We start from the raw sequence: 21,223 nt of genomic DNA on the forward strand, positions 1-21,223 counted from the left end.
TCTTAGTTTATTTCATAGGTTTGATTAATTCCTTATGCTCAATCAACATAACCTACTGAGTACATATGGATTATACTCACCCCTACTTATGTGCCTCTTTTGATGTAGATCCTAGTCAGGGTATCCCGCGCGATAGTTTATATTCTTGCGGATATCTCATTATCAGAATAGTAGTGAGACCTTAGGATCCGGGTCGCCATTAGTTCTATCTTTCATTTTTCATCTTTATTACTATTTAGAGACTAATGATGTATAATCAGATTCAAACCCTGTATTGGATGCTCTTTATGCTTATGACACTAGGTTTTGGGATAATTTCTTCACTATCTTTCTTTTTGTTTAATTTGTGGTCTGACTTCCCCATGAAAGTCTCGTATGAGTTTTACTTTTAGTCTTACATATCGGATTGGGTTTGAGATATGTGTTATCATGACCTCAGGTTTTGGGTTGTGACAAATTGATACCACATCCCTAGGTTATCGATCTCATAAGTTAAAGAGCAGGGTGTCAGTAGAGTCTAGCGGATCGGTACGTAGACGTCCATACTTATCTTGAGAGGCTACAAGGCACTTGTTAGGAGAAATTCCTTCTTTTTATTCCTTTTATGTAAGTTATTTATATCAAGTGTTGTATACCCCTAATCTATTCTTTTTGCACAAATAGTGAGAAATAAATCTAGAGTCACCGAGGGTAAGGCTGAATCTGCTGCTCAAGCCTAGTTCACAGATGAGGTAGAGGACGCGGTGGAGTTAGGGGTCGAGGCCGAGTGAGGGTGTGGCACCTTCTCATGGACGAGCTAATGAGCCATCATTGGAGCCCATGTATGAGCATGAGGATGATTATGAGCAGCAGACTGAGGAGCAGAGGACAGCCTTGCCTCTTGCGGTTCCTGGTAGTGCTCTGATGCTTAAGGAGCCACTAGTTAGATTATTGGCTATATTGGATGGTGCTCATAATCCTGGTGTTCTTCTAGGTACTTCAGGCTCTCCTATCGTAGTTGGTGATACACCGCCAGTTCAGGGGCTTAGTGTTGGATTTCCGACTCTGGGTTCTTCTTCAGTGCCTTCTATTGCACCTTCGAGATTTATGGCTCCGCTAGTTTCTACTAGTGTTGTCATGTCAGTAGCTGAGTAGAAGAGCTTTAAGAGGTTTATTCGATTGGCACCTCCCAGATTTGATGGTATGGCCGGAGAGAAGGCCTATGACCTTTTGACCGAGTGTCATGAAAGGTTGTTCAACGTGGGTATTCTAGAGATATATGGAGTAGCTTACACTTCATATCAGTTTACAGGGGTGGCCAAGGGGTGGTGGAGATCAGTTATTGCTCGTAGGCCTGTGAGTTCCCTTATGATGAGTTAGGAGTATTTTATAGAGGTGTTCCTTGAGAGGTTTGTGCCTTATAGCCTCTGTGATCAGTGCAGGGAAGAGTTTGACAGACTAGAGCAGGGCTCCCTATTAGTATCTAAGTACGAGGCTCGCTTCCATGAGTTGTCTTGTTATGCCCATGTCGAGTATTCCCATCGAGTTTGAGCGAATCTACAAGCTGGTGAACGGATTCGCCAATTATCTTCAGGAGGCTATAACCTCTCTTGTGCTATCTGGTGGTACCTTACAGAGTATTATTGATCATGCCAAGATGATACATGATAGACAGGGCGGGGCTAAGAGGTTCTGTCGGCAGGGTCTGTTCGGCGGTCATTCCTCTAGAGGCACAGAGTATGTCCAGGCACCCAAGGTTATTAGGGCAGACCAATCCAGGTAGTTATTCAAGGCACGGATGGTACATATGGATCTAGATCAGGTCAGACTGGTTATAGTGGTTCTTTAAGCTTCGATGGACGTGTGGACATTTTTGGTTATCCTCTATGGGGTACAGGTCCTCGAGGTTATTATGTGTGTGATGAATTTGGCATAAAGCCCATGATTGCCTTAGATGTGCTCCTTCTACGGGATGGTCGGGGATACTGACTATTCATTCTACACCCGCTCCAGCTGTTTGAGGTACTTCATAGAGTACTAGAGGTGGCACCAAAGGTGCCGAGGGTGGAGCTTGAGGTGACGCTTGTGGTGGTTTACAGGCTAGAGGTAACCGTCAGTTATGTTATGCATTACCAAGTAGATTTAAGGCAAAAGCCTTTGATACAGTTATTACCTGTTCCGATTTGCCATTGCTCTGCTTTAATATTATTTGATCCAGGGTCTACTTATTCTTATATGTCGATCTATTTTTATGTGGGTAGTGATTATGTGTGTGAGCCCCTTGTTGTTCCTATCATTATTTCTACCCCGGTAGGTGAATCTTTAGTGGTGGATCGGATATACCGAAGGTGCATGGTGATATTTTTGGATAGAAAGACCCATGTAGACTTGATTTTATTAGACATGCTTGATTTTGATGTGATATTGGGTATGGATTGGTTATCTCTTTATCATTCTATATTAGATTGTTATGCAAAGACCGTGATATTAGCTTATCCCGATTTCCTAGCTTGGTATGGAAGGGTAATCCGAGTTCCCATCCTTAAAGGGTGATATCTTATATTTGTGCTCGTTATTTTTTGGATAAGGGTTGCTTGTCTTATTTTTCTCAAATACGTTATCTCACGAAGGAGTCATCTCCTTAAGAGACCACGAGGGTGGTGAGAGATCTTATGGATGTATTTCCACAGACTTGTCAGGTGTTCTTTCTGACCATTATATCGATTTTTGTGATTGATTTGTAGTCGAGCACTAACCCTATCTCTATCTCTCCATATAGGATGGCTCTGGCAGAATTAAAGGAGTTGAAGGAACAATTGGAAGATTTGTTGAAAAAGGGGTTTATTCGACCTCGTGTATCATATGGGGTGCACGGTCTTATTTGCGAAGAAGAAGGATGGTACTATGAGGATGTGTATTAACTATGGGCAATTGAACAAAGTCACCATCAAGAAATAGTATCCTCTTCCTCGCATTGATGACTTATTTGATCAGCTTCAGGGTGTATAGGTGTTCTCTAAGATTGATTTGAGGTCGGGCTATCATCAGTTGGGATTTTGAGAATCTGATATCCTGAAGACTGCATTCAGGACTCATTATAGGCATTATGAGTTTGTGGTTATGTCCTTTGGGCTGAGTAATGCTCTGGCTTCTTTTATGGAGTTGATGAACCTAGTATTTCATCCTTATTTGGACTTATTTGTGATTGTGTTTATTGATGATATCTTGGTTTACTCCTAGAATGAAGTCGACCATGTTAGTCATTTGAGGGTCGTACTTCAGAAATTAAGAGAGAAGAAGTTATACACAAAATTTTCCAAATGTGAATTTTGGCTCGAGTCCATGGCATTCTTGGGTCATGTGATGACCAAGGATGGTATTATGGTCGATCCGGCTAAGGTTGCAGCAGTTTGTGATTGGGTTAGGCCTACTTCGGTTATCGAGATTCAGAGCTTCATTGGGTTGGCAAGCTATTATTGGTTGTTTGTTCAGAGTTTCTCTTCTATTGCAGCCCATTTGACTAGGCTAACTCAAAAGATCATAGCATTTCAGTGGACTGATTAATGCAAGGCGAGCTTTCAAAAGCCCAAGGAGATACAGACTTCAACACCTATTCTAGCCTTACTCGAGGAGGGTGTGGTTTTATTATATTTTGTGATGCTTCGAGAGTCGGTTTGGGTGGTGTATTGATGTAAAAAGGTAGATTTGTAGTTTATGCTTTTCGACAATTGAAGATACACGAGAAGAACTATCCTACCCATGACTTAGAGTTAGTAGTTGTGGTGTTTGTTCTGAAGTTGGAGGTACTATCTCTATGGTGTACATTGTAAAGTCTTTACTGATCACCATAGCCTTAAGTATATCTTTTTTCAGACAAATTTGAACATGAGGCAGCGTAGGTGGTTTCAGTTATTGAAAGACTACGATATCACAATTCTTTAACATCCGGGCAAAGCTAATATGGTAGCGGATGCCTTGAGTCGCAAAGCACCTAACATGGGTAATTTGGCCTTCCTTAAGGAGGATGAGAGGCCTTTGGCTTTGAAGTTCAGTCATTGGATAGATTATTGGTCCGACTTGATATTTTTACACCTCATAGCATTTTGGCCTTTGTGGAGGCTAGGTCTACTTTGATGGATCATATTCATGCGCACCAATTTGATGATGACAAGTTGAGGACCATTCGAGACAAAACATTGGGAGGTGAATCTAAGTCAGCCTCTCTTGATCTTGAGGGAGTTTTGAGGATTAACGGTCGCATTTGTGTGCCTAAAGTTGGTGATTGGGTGCTTACGATATTGGAAAAGGATCATTGTACCAAGCATTCTATTCATCCAGGAGCGGCAAAGATGTTTCATGACTTGAAACAACACTATTCGTGGTGTGGCATAAAGAGGGACATTGTTGATTTTGTGGCTTAGTGTCTAAATTGCCAACAAGTGAAGTATGAGCATCAGAAATCGGGTGGTCCTATGCAAAGGATGCCCATTCCCAAGTGGAAGTGGAAGTGTATTACCATTCATTTTGTGACTGGACTACCTGTGGCATTGTTTAAGTATGACTCTATTTGGGTGATTGTGGATCGATTAACCAAATTAGCCCATTTTCTTCTGGTAAAGACTAGCTACAATGCGAAACAGTTAGCTAGGATCTACATTCGTGAGATTGTTAGGTTGCATGGGTGCCTATCTTTATTATGTCAGACATTTCGGTGTTCACCTCTTATTTTTGGGAGGCATTACAACGTGGTTTAGGTACTTGGTTAGACATGAGTTCAACATTTCATCCTTAGACTGATGGTCAGTCCAAGCGGACTATTCAAGTGTTGGAGAATATGCTTAGGGCCTATGTGATTGATTTTGGTGACTAATGGGACCAACACTTACCCTTAGCGAAGTTTTCCTAGAATAATAGTTATCACTCCAGCATTTAGATGACACCGTTTAAGGCGTTGTATGGTGGTAGGTGTTGATCGCCCATTAGGTGGTTTGATTCAGTTGATGTGGATACATTGTATACTAATTTACTCAAAGATGACATAGAGCTGGTTTGCTTGATTTAGAGTCGATTATTGACAATTTAGAGTCGTCAAAAGAGCTATGCTGGCAGGAGGGCCCGTCCCTTAAAGTTCATGAAGGGCAACCATTTGTGGCTGAAGATATCACCCATGAAGGGTGTGATGAGATTCGAAAAGAAGGACAAGTTTAGACATTTGCCCAAGGTTTGTTGGCCCATTTGAGATTCTAAGAAGAGTAGAGGGGTGGCTTATGAGTTGGCCATACCCCCTAGATTGTCAGCAGTCCATCCAGTGTTTCATGTCTGCATGTTTCGCAGATATATACCGGATGAGTCCCATGTGATTTCTTATGGTGTGGTGCAGTTGGGTCCGAATTTATCCTATGAGGAGGAGCCGGTAGCCATTCTAGATAGGCAGCTTCGTAGGCTCAGGACCAATAAGATCGCTTCAATTAAGGTGTAGTGGCAACATCGACCTGTTGAGGAGGCAATCTGGAGTTAGAGTCTGACATAAGGGCCCGGTACCCTCAGCTTTTTGAGACTCCAAGTACTTTCCTTTAACTTATGTTCAAGGACGAACTTTATTTTTAGTGGTGGATGTTGTAATGACCTTGAGGGTCTTTTTTGAAAGTTCTTGAGAAATTACCATTTTACCCTTTTCATTAGTTTCTCCGAGTGTTAATTGATCCGTTTGTGTGGTTGATTTTGGTAAATTCTTAAAAGGTTATGATTTGTGCGAGTTTTTTAGTTTTAAAGGTTTGAGTTGCTTAAAAGTAATTTTTGCTACCAATCGGAGCTACGGGCCTCGAAACGAAATTCATTCCATTCTAACAGCTTCGAAATGTGAAAATTAGTCTAAGAGTGTCTTTGTCTTCGAATTCGAATTAGTCTAAGATTCCATGTTTAGCTTGTATTCCAAATGATCTTTGTGTTGAGAATATAATTTTTAGAGTTAAGGGTCAAAAACACACGTAAATTATCCAATTTTATTTAGTTTCATACTTGAACTATTAAGAGCGCGAGTTTCCTATTTAAACTATCACTAGTGAAACACATCTAGATTTTGACTAGACCAAATATTTGTCTAAAAATACTTCTAGGCGCGTTTGTTAAACGACGAATCGTGACTTTTAGAGAGGAAAAAAACGTGCATTTTAAATCTGAGCGGCATTAAGACATATGTACATACGGAATACGAGAATTTCCACCTTGTTGAAGATCTACACTTTCACAAATCTGATTTGATCAGATGTATTAAGATCTATCGAGAGATATTTTTTCTTAAAAAAAATAAATACACTTAATGAGCTGAAGTCTGAACCATTCAGATACAGACTTCCATCATTACCTTTCTGGAATCTCAGCGATTCCATTCACGTCACATACATCAGATAATTTTAACAAAAAACACACCGTTTGATTAAAACGAAATGACCTTTTTAAATTTCTTATATTTTTTTAATATGTAAAAACGAAATTTCTTCTTAACAAAATAATATAATTTTCTTTTTTTGAAATGACCACAAGAAAAAGATTTAATAAAATAGAGAAGATCCATCATCATGCATTCTTTTTCTTTATTAAAACTTTTGAATACAATAATATAATAAGATCTTTTACCCACTTCTCTGTATTTAGCTTGACGAATACAGAACCCTAATCATCCGATTTCTAACATTTTTTTTTTCGAATTTCTCTCCTCTGATTTGATCCAAAATGGATGAAGAATACGATGTGATTGTGTTAGGAACAGGTCTTAAGGAATGCATTCTTAGCGGTCTTCTATCTGTTGATGGTCTTAAGGTATTCAATTTTTCGTCAGATCGGTATTTGTCTTTGTTCGATCTTGTTTTCTTGTCAATTGGATTTTTCTAGATTCTCTTTTGTCCTACTATATTTAAAGGATCTGATAACCCTGAAAATTTTGATGCAAAATTTGATCCTTTTTTTTCAATGATCGATCTTCATTTGCCGGTGATTTATTTGAGTACATGTGATGAAACCATCTTGGCCTAACTAGTTCATGAGTACTAAATTTGAGTTATCAGGCAAGTGTAACTTGGAGATATACTTATTTGGATGTGATTATGTGCCACAAGCTTTTCGTCGTAGAACCTATGGTGTATTAACTAAATTGGGTCATTATGGGATTTAATGCTTTGAGTTTATGTATCTACAAAAGCAAAATGCAAGAGAGTAATCAACTGTACATGGGGATTGGATGATAGAATTTTGATGCAAAATTCGGTCATATACATTTGATTTGACCCTTTTTTCAATGATCGATCTTCATTGTCAAGGTATGTTAGTTGTCTTCATTTGCCGGTGATTTATTTGAGTACATTTGATGACACCAGTATTCTAAAAAAACTACCTTGCCCTAACTAATTCACGAGTACTAAATTCGAGTTATCAAGCGAGTGTAACTTGGAGATATACTTATTTGGATGTGATTATGTGTCACGAGCTTTTTCATCGTAGAATCTATGGCGTATTAACTAAATCGGGTCATTATGGGCTTTAATGCTTTGAGTTTATGTATCTACAAAAGCAAAATGCAAGAGAGTAATCAACTTTGTATGGAGATTGGATGATAGAATTTTGATCGATTCAAGTTTAGGGTGAAAGAAATGAAAAGGGAAATAATATTTTGGAGGTACAATTGGATTGTTCTAGCTTTTCCTTTGTCCTACTATATGTTAACTTTTGTAAAGGATCTGATAACCCTGAATATTTTGATGCAAAATTCGGTCATATACATTTGATTTGACCCTTTTTTCAATGATTGATCTTCATTGTCAAGGTATATTAGTTGTCTTCATTTGCTGGTGATTTATTTGAGTACATTTGATGACACCAGTATTCTAAAAAAACTACCTTGCCCTAACTAGTTCACGAGTATTAAATTCGAGTTATCAAGCGAGTGTAACTTGGAGATATACTTATTTGGATGTGATTATGTGTCACGAGCTTTTTCATCGTAGAATCTATGGCGTATTAACTAAATCGGGTCATTATGGGCTTTAATGCTTTGAGTTTATGTATCTACAAAAGCAAAATGCAAGAGTAATCAGCTTTACATGGGGATTGGATGATAGAATTTTGATCGATTCAATTTTAGAGTAAAAGAAACGAGAATATATTGGAGTTACTAGGGAAACAAATATCATTTTAACTGTGCTTAACATTCTTTTTTGTGATATAGGTTCTGCACATGGACAGAAATGACTACTATGGAGGAGAATCAACTTCCCTCAATCTTGTCCAGGTAATTTTTCCTTAAATCTTGGGATGATTTTAATTGTGCTATTTGTTTCTCCTATTTGTCTGATACAGAGTTATTATGTTTCAGCTTTGGAAGAGGTTTAAAGGAAGCGATAAACCTCCAGCTGAACTGGGTTCTAGTAGAGATTACAATGTTGACATGATTCCTAAGGTTTTCCCCTTTTTCTTTGTCTATCTCCTTCACGGAAACAAAACATTCCATTGTTTGTGTTGTTCTAAATCTATTGTTTTTTGGGGCAGTTTATTATGGCAAATGGTGCTCTTGTGCGGGTGCTAATTCATACTGATGTTACAAAATATTTATACTTTAAAGCGGTTGATGGCAGCTTTGTGTATAACAAAGGAAAGGTATGTGGTCTTTCACATGTTTGGTACAATTACGTCATTTTGAATGTTAAATTGGTTTTTGATAACTTTGTTCTAACCTGGAAGATTGTTACACCTGATGGAATAGGTGCACAAGGTGCCAGCTACTGACATGGAGGCACTTAAATCTCCTCTGATGGGCATCTTTGAGAAGCGGCGTGCTCGAAAGTTCTTTATTTATGTCCAAGACTATAAAGAAAGTGATCCTAAAACACATGAAGGGATGGATCTAACAAGAGTTACCACAAGAGAGCTTATTGCGTATGCTCTTGGTTCTTTTGCTTTCTATTCGATGTTCAGTTTCTATATGCAAATTTGAATACATTTTCATGTAGATAAGAGTCCCGGTCTAGTTTTCTTGTGTGCCTATATCATACTTATTAATGTTTGGTTGGGGAGCATCTTGAAAAGAGTTAAATCGGTTATTTATTGGAAGGCACTAGAAAATGTTGCTTGTTGTCGTCTTACATTTCTTTACTGCAAACTGCGAAGTGAATCTTTCTTCTTTACTGAGCACTATGCTTGCCAAAAGTGATTTTTGTATTAGAAACTTGTGTTTGTACTGCTTACCCTCTTTATAGTAAAGATATTCGATTTTCTTAAAGGATCACAAAACTTGTGAAGTGTAATATTTCCACTATGTAACTATAAACATATCAGCATGATCAGTCTCCCATTAAGACAATAAACTAAGCTTTTTAGGGAAGAAGGTTATATTATGAAGTGCGAATACTTGTGGTTCGGTAACAGTTGGTTTGTGATTGCTTTACATGACTTGTGGGGATTATTAGATAGTTTTTTTCCTCTTTTGATAATTCATTATTTATTCATACACCCTATATTCTTGCATATAGTTATGTGATTATTATTACAGTAAATATGGTCTTGATGACAACACTGTGGACTTCATTGGTCATGCATTGGCACTGCATAGAGATGACCGCTACTTAGATGAACCAGCACTGGATACTGTGAAGAGAATGAAGGTGAAACACATTATTTTTCTTTTGAATTTCCTGCTGTTGTGTTTAAGGTTTGTGGATATGTGAAGTTTTTGTTCTCTATAATATGACAGCTATATGCCGAGTCTCTTGCTCGTTTCCAAGGAGGATCACCATATATTTATCCTTTGTATGGATTAGGAGAGCTCCCCCAGGTACTGCCTTGAGTTCCTCACTACATTTCTTGTTTGCCCTCATGTTAATGTTTTGTACTTTCCAACTTCTTTTTCTTTAATATAATTGGCGCTGTTAACATCTGTTTGCTAATTTAGGCATTTGCTCGATTGAGTGCTGTGTATGGTGGGACCTACATGTTGAATAAACCTGAATGCAAGGTAGTATTTCCACTCTGTACCTTTTTGCAAAGGGAAATATTTATGTAATTTTGAGTCCTCTGAAAATGCCATCTTCAAATCCCAGGTAGAGTTTGATGAAGAAGGAAAGGTCTGTGGTGTTACTTCAGAAGGGGAAACTGCAAAGTGCAAGAAAGTTGTATGTGATCCTTCCTACTTGCCCAACAAGGTAAATGTTTTTCTACCTGCGTAGATAATTGCTCTGTTGCCAATAATTTGAATAGGCTTCTGTATTTGTAATACCCAGCATGATCTTTGAGTGTAAGTAAGGGTAGATCATGGATACATTATATACAATGTTTCCTTGTAATCTAGATTTCACTTGGTTCTTAGTGGAAGTAGTCAAACTACTTTTCATGCGGACATCTGACCTGATTATAAGTGGTTGGATGAGTTACTAACCTAAAACATGCTATTTGCAGGTGAGGAAGGTTGGCAAAGTTGCAAGAGCTATCGCAATTATGAGCCACCCAATCCCAAATACCAATGACTCTCACTCTGTGCAAATTATCCTACCTCAGAAGCAATTGGGTCGCAAATCAGATATGTAAGTATTATAGTATCTTATAAAAACTTTACTTATATTCTCAGGGCTGAGCTGGAAATATAACAAATCATTTGTAAATAAAGTTTACTTCGTAACATGCTCATTCATTTAGACAACTTGATTCTTACTTTAGTACTGAAAAATATTTCATGTGAAAGCCTGGTTCAATGTGATTACATTCATTTTGTAAAAGATCGTTAGTTCCACAATTTGCTCAAATATACAGATCTTTCCTTTTCCTTTTCCTTTTCCTTTTCCTCCTAAGAAATGGGCAAGGACTGCCTTTTCATATTTCATTCAATTAATTAATTTTGCACAATCTTGCATTTTCAAAAATTGCTCCTTCATCTCATACTTTCTGATTTATTCATGTTATTGTACACCCCGACCTATGGGATTATGGGGGTGTTTGGATTAGCTTATTTTTAGGTGTTTTTGGCTTTTAAGCACCTTTTTAAGTTTTGGATGTGTTTGGAAAAGTTAAAAAGTGCTTTTAAGCACTTACTCTTAGGTCAAAAAAGTTAAAAAATAAGCCAAAAGCCAAAAGTAGTGTATCTGTTACTTATAACTTTTAGCTTTTGACTTATAAGTTACTTTTTATAAGCTTATCCAAATGGGCACTATATTGGGTTGCTGACTTGCTTCTTGTTGTTGTTGTATTGTACACGCTTCTCAGTATGTACCAGACCCTGAAAATCATCTAGATTCGCTTGTAGGCAGTGAAAAGGCCGTGGGGACCTTTGTTTTTGTCTCTTTACACTATTCTCTGATTCTGTTTGTTGGGCGGTGGTTGTTGTTATGGCACTTGAAATTTGCTTTTGGACAGTTTGTGTTTCGGTCTTTTAAATGGGTGGTTTCTGAATTGGTAAAACTTTTTAATGGAGTGTATGCCAATTGGACTGATATTTGAGAATGTTAACCTCGTTGATTAATTTTTGAGTGGGTCCTGACAGGGTATTTTCCTTGAAAGGCTCGATCCAGCATTATCACTCAAGACTTTTTTATTTAAGACTCATAACAATTAAGAACTAAAGTATTCTTACTTACCTTATGCTTAACATTTGGTTCTTCAGGTACCTGTTCTGCTGTTCTTACACTCATAATGTTGCTCCAAAGGGGAAATTCATTGCATTTGTCTCAACAGAGGCAGAAACTGATAACCCAGAGAGTGAATTGAAGCCGGGAGTAAGTCTTCTAGGGCCAGTGGATGAGATCGTCTATGAAACTTATGACAGATCTGAACCTGTCAATGAGTGCTCCTTGGACAATTGTTTTGTTTCAACTGTGAGTCTCTTAAATTTTACTTTGAAAATCATACTTCAGAAAGATAACCTAACTTAAATTTACTATGTTCTCTATTTTGAACAGAGCTATGATGCCACTACTCACTTTGAGTCGACTGTAGATGATGTGCTCAATTTGTACACCAAAATAACTGGAAAGGTATGAGTTAGTATTTACCTGACTTTGTCTTTCCATTACATACTTTGGAGGTTACTAGGACAGATCTAATTTTCATTGCAGATAGCTTCTCTTTTGCCTACACACTTTGAAAACTTCGAATTTCCAAAATATTTTACATGTGAAAAGTGGCTTAGACATTTTGCCATTTACTGCCTGAACTTCCTTTTCACAAGGCAGTGTTTCAGAAGCATGTCTTGCTATCATTTAGATGTTATTTGCAAAATATAACTTCAGTTAACCATTTTTTGTGATGTATAACATTTTAGTTTTCTGTGTTTTGCCGTATATTTCTCTCAAATAGCTTTGAGATGCTTCTAATTGAATTCTTTCACTCTGAAAAGAATAGCTTTAGACGGAAGGAGTATATGGCATGATGAATAGAATTCTATTTTCATGAAGTGGACACTAATTTTGCAAATTCTGAAAAGGAACAAATTGTCCTGTCCCAAAAAACTCCTTTACCTTTGAGTTATCAAAAAAAAAAACTTATTTACCTTTGAGACTGGGAGGGAGAGGAGGCTGCAGTTTAGTCTCTGGTTTGGCTTTGGTTCTGTGGTATACTCTTTTAATCAAGGAAAGAGACCAAAGTTGAATCGGTTGAGCTGGGAAAGTTCTGTAGAATATCTGTGTCCTTCAAAGGTCTGGATGAACATTGACATTAAATCCCTCTTCTTGATGATTGAGGGTGTTTATTCCACAAATAAATGGCTTGAGAACCTAACTTAATTAGTTAAGTTGCACTAAAATGTCGATTTCTTTCTTTTTCTTTTTTCAATCATGAGCTACATGCTTTCTTGGGTTAGTTCACAAACGTATATTTGATGCTATTAATTTGTCATAGCTTCTATATTTTGTTTTAGTCTTCTTGTGCCCTTCTCCATTTTGTGTGGTAGAGCTTGTACCAGTGCCCACATTAGATAATATGAAGCATAGTTTCTAGCATGTGAATCTAATGTTTACTTTTGTTTTGTACTGAAACTATCCCAGTGAAAACCTTTTCAAATTCTAGATGTACCTTTATTGCATCAAAAAGTACTTAACGTAGGCAATCACTGTTTCCTCCGCTACTCTTCCTGCTGCCAGGAGTAAAGGGGGAGTTGGGTGGGTAATGGTGATTGGTGGCCAAAGAAAAGAACACTTTGTAGCGTATTCTACTTTTTTCAGTCACCAGATTTCATTTAAAAGGCGACACTATTTGTAATATCTATATTGAGCTTTGAAGGACCTAACTGAGTTGATTCAATTGTATATCTTGTTCAGGTTCTTGACCTCAATGTGGACCTAAGTGCTGCGAGTGCCGCTGAAGAATGAGAAATTCATTTACTTCTGTACTTCACGTATTTTGCTGCTGGATGGGATTCTGATGGTGTTGCTGTAGACGTGGACTAATTTATGATGGGTTTTCTATTATACTATAGTTCAAATGTTGCTTTTTCTTTCTTCAACAAACCTATGGAATGTTTAAAATACAATCACTTTTCTTGAACCTGGAGGTGCATGCATGCCTGTCTCTCTTCCTCCCTCCTCCCTTGCTATTATTGGCTGAGGCTGAACCTAGATGTGGGATTCAGATGTAGTCGATGCTGATGCTAAATTTCGTTTTATTAAATTTCCGTCCAACTTCAGATTTGTCTGGAAGTAGTAGCTTAAAGGTTTAAAATTGTGTTTTGATTTGGCTCCTCCATTTTTGAGGATTTTGTCTGAGTCAGTATGCTCACACAGTTGGTTTCTGTTTTAATCTCTATGTTTTTGTCAAATGTTACAGTAATACATTCTTACTTCTCGTTTAACCCACAACAGAATGAACCAACAGACATTACTCCAAAAATTTGTCCTCTCAAGGTAAATAGATACATAGAAATTGAAACATGTACATCTTCCTTCTTTTCTTCAGATTTTTCCTATACAGAAGTTCAAAGTCTTCTATAACAAGAACTCAATCCTCAAGGAATCATGTCCTCTAACTCTCTTGAATTGATCGTCCTGGCCTATTAAGTTAGGCCTTCATGAAGAAGTCCACAAGGCATAAGACGTTAAGTTAGGTGAGGTGAATTCGAAATATAGTCCACAGGGCATTAAGTTCAGTGAGCTGGGCTCGAAAGATAGAGAGTTGATGAGGGACTAAAGATATCAGTAAGTTGTGACAACATTGGACCATATTCAACCATAGCAATGAATAAAAAAGAGAGGAAAAACTTTGAAACATACATCAGTTAATACAGCTGAGTTTACTCCAAAAAAATATCAAACCATTCTTTTTCTTCCTTAGGTAGGTATATCATATATGTACTGTATAGAGTTTAAAAAAGTTGCTCACTTTTTTACAAGTTTCTTTACAGTTTTAACAGCTTTGAGAGATCTGAGGAATGTTGGTCGTTGTTGGCTTCATTTACTTTTGAGTTGAGTTGTTCGGTCGCGCGCCTAATTTCTCCTGCATTGCCCTCTTCCATAGCAGATTCTTGTGTTTCAACTTGTGCTAGCTGCACAGCCATAGGAGAAGGGGACTCTTTATGGACCACTTGGTTAGAGCCATTGACAGCTCTCCTTCTAGCCTTCTTAGCCCAACCAACTAGCCCGTCTTGTGTATGCTCGTCGAATATTTCTTTCTTGAATGAACTTCCCATCTGCATTCATCATGCATCAAATGAAAAAGTTATATAAGTAAAACGATCTATAAAACCAAATGGTAAGTATTTTTTGGTAGAAGAAAAATACCTGTGTGACAATTGCATATAGTGGTAGAGTACTATAACTGCAAAAGAATTGAACAAACACCCTGCAGAAGAACTCAATTAGATTATGTAATAGCTAGTGTGGCTCATACTATATTTAGAGGTTCAGTGTTTACATTAATATGAAATCTAAACCTCTAGCATAATTGGCATGGACACGTTAATGGTAAGACAAGTTGGACTCAGATAGGTGTGAAAAGTGAGCTAGGTAAAAGAATTTCTTTCACCTAACAAAAGTTAATGATATGTATTCTCACTTTAATTTGTGACCCTCATGGTTAAATTGTTTGGTGTGGTGTAAATATCGGATGCAGGTAAGTATTTTCCTCGTCTAGAGTAGAAAGGAGGGGGAACTTACCCTATAACAAGTCGAGGGATGATATAACCAACTTGTCCCATGATGCAGGAGTTGAAATGATATTGAGCCTGTCAATGAACAGAATAGAATGCGATAATCTCAATTATTAATGGAAGAGGGAGAACAGAAAACATAATGGACAATTTTTACATTAAGAGTTTAGTGTTTTGTTTTTTAAGATTACCCAAATCCAGAAGAAAAATGCAATCTCAAAGGAGTTCTGGAAAAGGATGATATGAATGAGTAAAAGGACTAATCGCGGTCTATGAAACCAGAAGTGATCATCTGATGGCTTGACAACTAAATCTCCTTTCACTGCTATGTGCTTTGCAGCAACATCTCCAGCAAGTTGAGTTATCACATGCTCTAGTTTAGTCCCCACAGCTAGCAAAAGCTGCATAATCACAATAACATAACCATTTTCCAGGATTTTCAGTAGAAAAGGATATTGAAAACAACACCACCTTTTTGAACAATTGAACCAAGTGTTATTCTTATTCTATGATTGGTGACTAAATGTGTTTAATACTATGACATTATTTCACAAGTTACAGCTCAAATGTGCCTTCATGAAGAAGTCCACAAGGGGAGCCTTGGAGTAACTGGTAAAGTTGCTGCCATGTGACCAGGAGGTCACGGGTTCAAGCCTTGGAAACAGCCTCTGGCAGAAATGCAAGGTAAGGCTGCGTACAACAGACCCTTGTGGTCGGGCCCTTCCCCGGACCCTGCGCATAGCGGGAGCTTAAGTGCACCGGGCTGCCCTTTTTTAATAGTATTGATTACTTACAACAAAGGGAATGAATGCTATCCAAAAGTAAGTGTGCCAGCCTGCAAAAAGAAAGTTAGTGAGAACTCAAACACAGATAAAAAAGGGAGCCCCGTGCACAAAGCATCCCACGTTAGTAGGGTCCAAGGAAAGTCCACACCCCAACGGGTACTGTGATACAAGACAACCTACCCTAATGCAAGCATTAGTGGCTGCTTTCACGGCTCTATCTCGTGACTTATAGGTCACACAGAGACAACTTTACCGTTGCTCCAAGGCTCCCCTTCAAACACAGATAGAGGGAGAAAATGAAAGAGGGGGTGATAATTAAAACATAAGCTCTTAAACAAGGCTCAAAATCAAATGAAGTTATGCTAAATCAGGAAAAGGGGATGAAACAGTAAATGATATAGCTCACCATGAACATTAAGCAATAGGAACAAGACCACAAATAGCCAAAGATACCAGCTGCATAAGCAATTGTAAAATTTCAGCAGGTTGAAAATCAGAAGGAACTAAGAGCCCATTTGACTTAGCCGACTAAATATACTTGCCGAAGTAGATTATATAGAGAACTAGTTATGTGTTTAGATAGAAATGCTGAACTTGTCAATAAGTTGCATTAAGAAAATGAGGTATTCGTCGTTGAGGTAAACACACGAGTAACCTCTTAGAGGAGATATGAGAAATTTTTACTTGTTAGGGATATCATGTCATGCTGATAATATTTCAAAAATTTGAACAGTAACATCATGCTTCCTTGTTTTCTTTCCATTTTGTTCACTTGGTAACCATTGTGTAACTCACCTAATCCCAACAACTTTCTTGAAATCAGCTTCAAGTACGCGTATCATATACTTGTGAAAGTGGAACTTTGGATTCCCTTTGCAATGAGTCTTAAGGTGAAAAAATCAGCAAGAGTTGAGCTTCATGGAGAAACCAAAAAGATTAAACCGCTATATTAATGTAATTATGTAAATGTACCATAATGAAGCCAAGCCTCAAAGTTGTATAGTCCAATTTTGTGACAGATCCAAAGAATTGCTTGACAAAGGAATTCTGAAAATCAACAGCAAAAATAGAAAATTGTTAGACGCGCCTAAAATATTGACAATGCATAGAAGCAAAATGTGCAATAAGCCAATTGCGGAAATACACATTTGATGATGTTCCAAGGTGGTGATATACTAAAGAATCTAACTTATATTACACTAACGATTTAAATAATTCTCACAGTATTTGTGTAACTTAACCCATTGGATAAACATACAGACATATACACATCAACACATGTATATAGAAATGAAAATATGCATAGAAGGATGATTAAGATGGAAGATTCTCCTCTTACCAGCCAACCTAATAAAGTTGATCTTTTACCAAAACCTAGAAACCGGCCCTTGACAAAATCATGGTCTTGAACATGTGTAACTTTCGAGCGAAGTACTGCAGATACAATAAATAGATCATCATTAGGATGACAACAACTAGAGAGATTACTCTATGTTGAAAGTGTTACATTCTGATGAATAATACACTATCACAGCTACTACATTTTTCAGGTCATAATATCAGGCTTGGTACGAAGAATTTCTTCTTGTTGTAGATCAACTTAACTTACTGTCAGTGCACAAAACTTAAACTCGTGACTTGTGAGTACTTATGAAAACTCTGTGTTCCAATTTAGTTCAAAGGAAAGTATACTAATAAGACTCAACAGTCATTAGGCAATGTACCTTCTTCTGGATTATATTCCTCTTTCTGGATAGAATCCTCCCAAGATTTCCACTGACGTATCTGTGCAGATAACGCAGGGTCATCGCGTATAAGTGAAAAATGCGGAGGGGGTGAGGTGGATGTAACTAAGATGTATGATGAATATAGAAATCTAAACCATCATGACTGAGAACTTTACCTTTATACCTCCAAATAAAATTGTTAGAGCTGAGAAAGTAACGTGTGAAACAGCCAGCACAAAGATAAAGGTATGGAGATGATGCAGTGCTGTTAGAGATAGCAATGGTGCCTTGTCCTGTTCCAACAAGAGAAAGTGTATAGAAATGAAAAATCAATCAAGGGCATATGATGAAAAAAAAAACATCATAATTTCATCAGCATATGGTCTAAAACTGTGTTTATGAATCTTGATTGTCAATTATTTTCCCCTTTTGTTTGTTATTTTCACAACTCGGGTGACGGAGAGAAAGGAGTGGAGGTCGTGGATTAGGGTAGAAGGTTAGTAGGAATAGAAGGCTAATAGGGTTAGAATGATGTCTTGACGGTTTAGGATTGGTCGTAGGTCTAGGCGTACCAATATAGTTGTGTTGTTGTTGCCTCTCGATCATCACATTATTTTGCTATTGTTATTGTCTCGTACAATTTGCATCGCTTATCGTTTTTACCTTTATGATATATATATTGGTTTTTCTCTCTTATTTGGGACTAATACTTTTGAGCTGAGGCTCTTCCGAAAATAGTCTCTCTATCACCATAAGGTACTGGTAAAGCCTGCGTACATTCTACCTCCCAGACCCCACTTATGGGATTTCAATGGGTATGTTGTTGTTGTTGTTGTTGGGTGACGGAGAGAAAAGTAAAATGGTCTTGTTGAAGATAGTCTTGGCACAACAGTAAGAGTTGTCTCCTCTTGTAGAAATACAAGGTAAAACTACATGACACATGAAATTGATACAACAGGAGCTTAGTATACCGGGCTGACTTTTATTTCAAACATCAACATAGTGAATACTATTTAGACATACCTTAGCCTTACAATAACCAGAATTAGCAGATTCAGCAAGAAGGCGCCTTCCTCCTGGAATTAAAGAGAAGAAATTGGTCTGAAAGTGGACAGTTTCCTTGGCACCTTCATCATCCTCCTCCTCCTTTTTGCAAGGGAGCCAGTGATTAGACAAGTGCTTTGGGATGCATATTTTAAGAATTCTCTCTTGAGACACTGTCAATAACAGTGATATGAATCCCAACAGCATCAACTCTGCCATCATTCATCATGTTTTTCAGAATATGGACTAATCATACATCTTTAAAGTTGATCAACACAATTATACAAAGAGAGGTTACAATTTTACCTTCTTTGATCTTTTGTAAGGCTTCATAGAGTGGCTTCTGGTTTTTCTTGAGTAAATACTGCCAGAAAAATCAAAGATTGCTCTTTTAGCAGAATTTTAGAATTGGGATGATCAAGAAAAGAAAACATGATACATATCACAGTTATGTTGCTCATACTCTTTAAAAATGTGGATAAAAAGATCCTTCAAAAATAGGTGCTGCAATATTTTTGATGACTCTAAGCAACATGCTCGACTTATAGTTTTTATCTCAAAAAAAATTACTTTTCATTCTTGATTCAAACTTTCTTCAACTTTTGCGATAATAACTACTAGGATCAAGAAAAATTTTGTGATGCACACAAAGTAATAAATAGTTTGACAGTGAAGGTAAAACTAGTCAATCGTGATTCATCACCTTGCCACCATAATGAATAATTCTTTCAACAAGAAGAGATATAGCAACTATGACAGTACAGACTATGGCAATAATCCATGTTGGTGTAAATTCTAAATTTGTTTCTAAATCTCCTGCCATCTTTTTTATTTTAACTCTTGCAAATGAATATCCTAGAAAATTTACATATATAATAGGATTATGAATTAATTAAGACGAAAAATACTATGTTGATCCTATAATGTTGTTGATTGGAAGTTACAGAGAAAGAAGAAAGGAGAAAATGACAAATATAGTCCTCTATCTTTCTTTGGTAGTAGGTTCAAAATAGTCCCATAAGTATTATTTTGAACAGTTTTGATCCTTTAAATTTGTCGAAAATAAGCATTTTTCTATTATGATGTTTAATGGGAACTCATATTTGGAAATTACAAGTACAATTTGTATAATTTATGTTATTTTTAGTATATTTCCATAGTCTAATACAATTTTTAGGTGATATTTTCATTATATTTATTTATTTTTGTGTCTCGTATTATTTTTTTAGAAAAAATGTCAAAATTATTACGATATGGATATTTTTAGATTAAATTATTGTCCAATTTCGCATAGTTTACGAATATTTTAACCCTTTCACATTGTTTTTTTATATTGCGGTTTCTGAAATGTTGAAGGAAATTTCTATTGTTTTATTTTTTTAAAAATAAAATCTGTTGTTATTGTTTCCAATTAAACCTAGCAATCATAGTTTCATAAATATCTGACAGGGACTAAAGTTATTTAATTAAAACTTAATGTACTATTTTTGAACACGTAACAAAATATAAGGGACCCTTTTTGTCATTTTCTCAAGAAGAAGAATTCTTTCTTGGGTCCCACCATGTTCTTGACCTCCTATACGTTTAATTTAGTTCACTACTTATTTTAAACTAATAAAAAGGAATTATTTCTCAAGTTGACAAATTTGAAGTTTAACATTATACCAATTTAACAAATTTGTTTTACCAATAAATGCAAATTGACAAATAAATTCTAGAGAGAGTGAGTATCTAAACACTTGACATCAAATTACTTATTTTTTCTGTTTCAAATTACGTAATATTTTTTTAAGTTGATTAAAATAAATATCCTTTTTCTGTATTTAATATCAATTTAATTTTAATATTTTTATAAAATGATTTATTATTACAATTTTTTATGATTTATCGTAGACCATAAATTTTAAAGAACTATTTTTTCAAATTAAATTTAGAAAATTTATAGTTAAAAGCTAATTTTCAAATAAAATATATACTTTAAAAAAAAAAAAGAAGAAGAAGGATAGTCCTCATAGTCAAATGGATTAGTATAGCCAAGTCAAGTCTTCCAGAAGGAAATAAAAAAGAGAAATTACCTAAAGTTTCTTCCAATGTAAACACTCCTTAATTAGTTTGATAATTATGGAGTATTATAATTTGCAAGAAGTGACTTGATAGCATCAAAGTTGATTTGTATAAATATTTGTAACGTTTTGATTTATGTGATATTATTTGATCGGGTATAAAAGTTAAGAAAAAAAAAGTTTTTAAAATTTTATAATTTAAACCAAGTCTAGAATATTTGTGTAACTATTTATTATTTAATTAAGAATAAAAGAGAAATTTTATAATTATATTTCCTTAATTATAGAAATATGATATTCTTTTTGAAACGGATTAAAAAGGAAAATGTAACATATAAATTGAGACAGAAAAAAGTATATAATAAAGAAAATGAAAAAAATAATTATATTTTTTTAATTATAAAAATATGATATTCTTTTTGAAATGGATTAAAAAGAAAAGTGTAACATATAAATTGAGACGAAGGAGTATATAATAAAGAAAATGACAAAAATGATTCTTTATGTTTG

General features: G+C 36.2%; 2 protein-coding genes across 2 annotated transcripts; one reads left to right on the plus strand and one right to left on the minus strand.

The window, feature by feature from the left end:
* The first annotated feature begins 6,579 nt into the window (after positions 1-6,579).
* LOC129889007 (guanosine nucleotide diphosphate dissociation inhibitor 2-like) lies at positions 6,580-13,636 on the plus strand. The gene is made up of 13 exons (XM_055964105.1): positions 6,580-6,798; positions 8,201-8,263; positions 8,348-8,431; positions 8,521-8,628; positions 8,735-8,907; positions 9,521-9,632; positions 9,722-9,802; positions 9,920-9,982; positions 10,068-10,169; positions 10,423-10,547; positions 11,621-11,831; positions 11,916-11,990; positions 13,272-13,636. The coding sequence occupies exons 1-13, from the start codon at positions 6,712-6,714 to the stop codon at positions 13,320-13,322; spliced, it is 1,335 nt and encodes a 444-aa protein (XP_055820080.1). The 5' UTR covers positions 6,580-6,711; the 3' UTR covers positions 13,323-13,636.
* A 532-nt stretch (positions 13,637-14,168) lies between these two features.
* LOC129889006 (MLO-like protein 1) lies at positions 14,169-19,630 on the minus strand. Its single transcript, XM_055964104.1, has 14 exons — positions 19,354-19,630; positions 18,957-19,014; positions 18,630-18,862; positions 17,783-17,899; positions 17,604-17,664; positions 17,219-17,313; positions 16,852-16,926; positions 16,675-16,763; positions 16,286-16,335; positions 15,889-15,929; positions 15,286-15,495; positions 15,102-15,169; positions 14,727-14,787; positions 14,169-14,635 (listed from the first exon to the last, which is right to left on the minus strand). The coding sequence occupies exons 1-14, from the start codon at positions 19,471-19,473 to the stop codon at positions 14,345-14,347; spliced, it is 1,569 nt and encodes a 522-aa protein (XP_055820079.1). The 5' UTR covers positions 19,474-19,630; the 3' UTR covers positions 14,169-14,344.
* Between the last annotated feature and the right edge of the window lie 1,593 nt (positions 19,631-21,223).

Source organism: Solanum dulcamara, chromosome 5, assembly GCF_947179165.1.
Source record: "Solanum dulcamara chromosome 5, daSolDulc1.2, whole genome shotgun sequence".
In the NCBI taxonomy this organism is placed as follows: domain Eukaryota; kingdom Viridiplantae; phylum Streptophyta; class Magnoliopsida; order Solanales; family Solanaceae; genus Solanum; species Solanum dulcamara.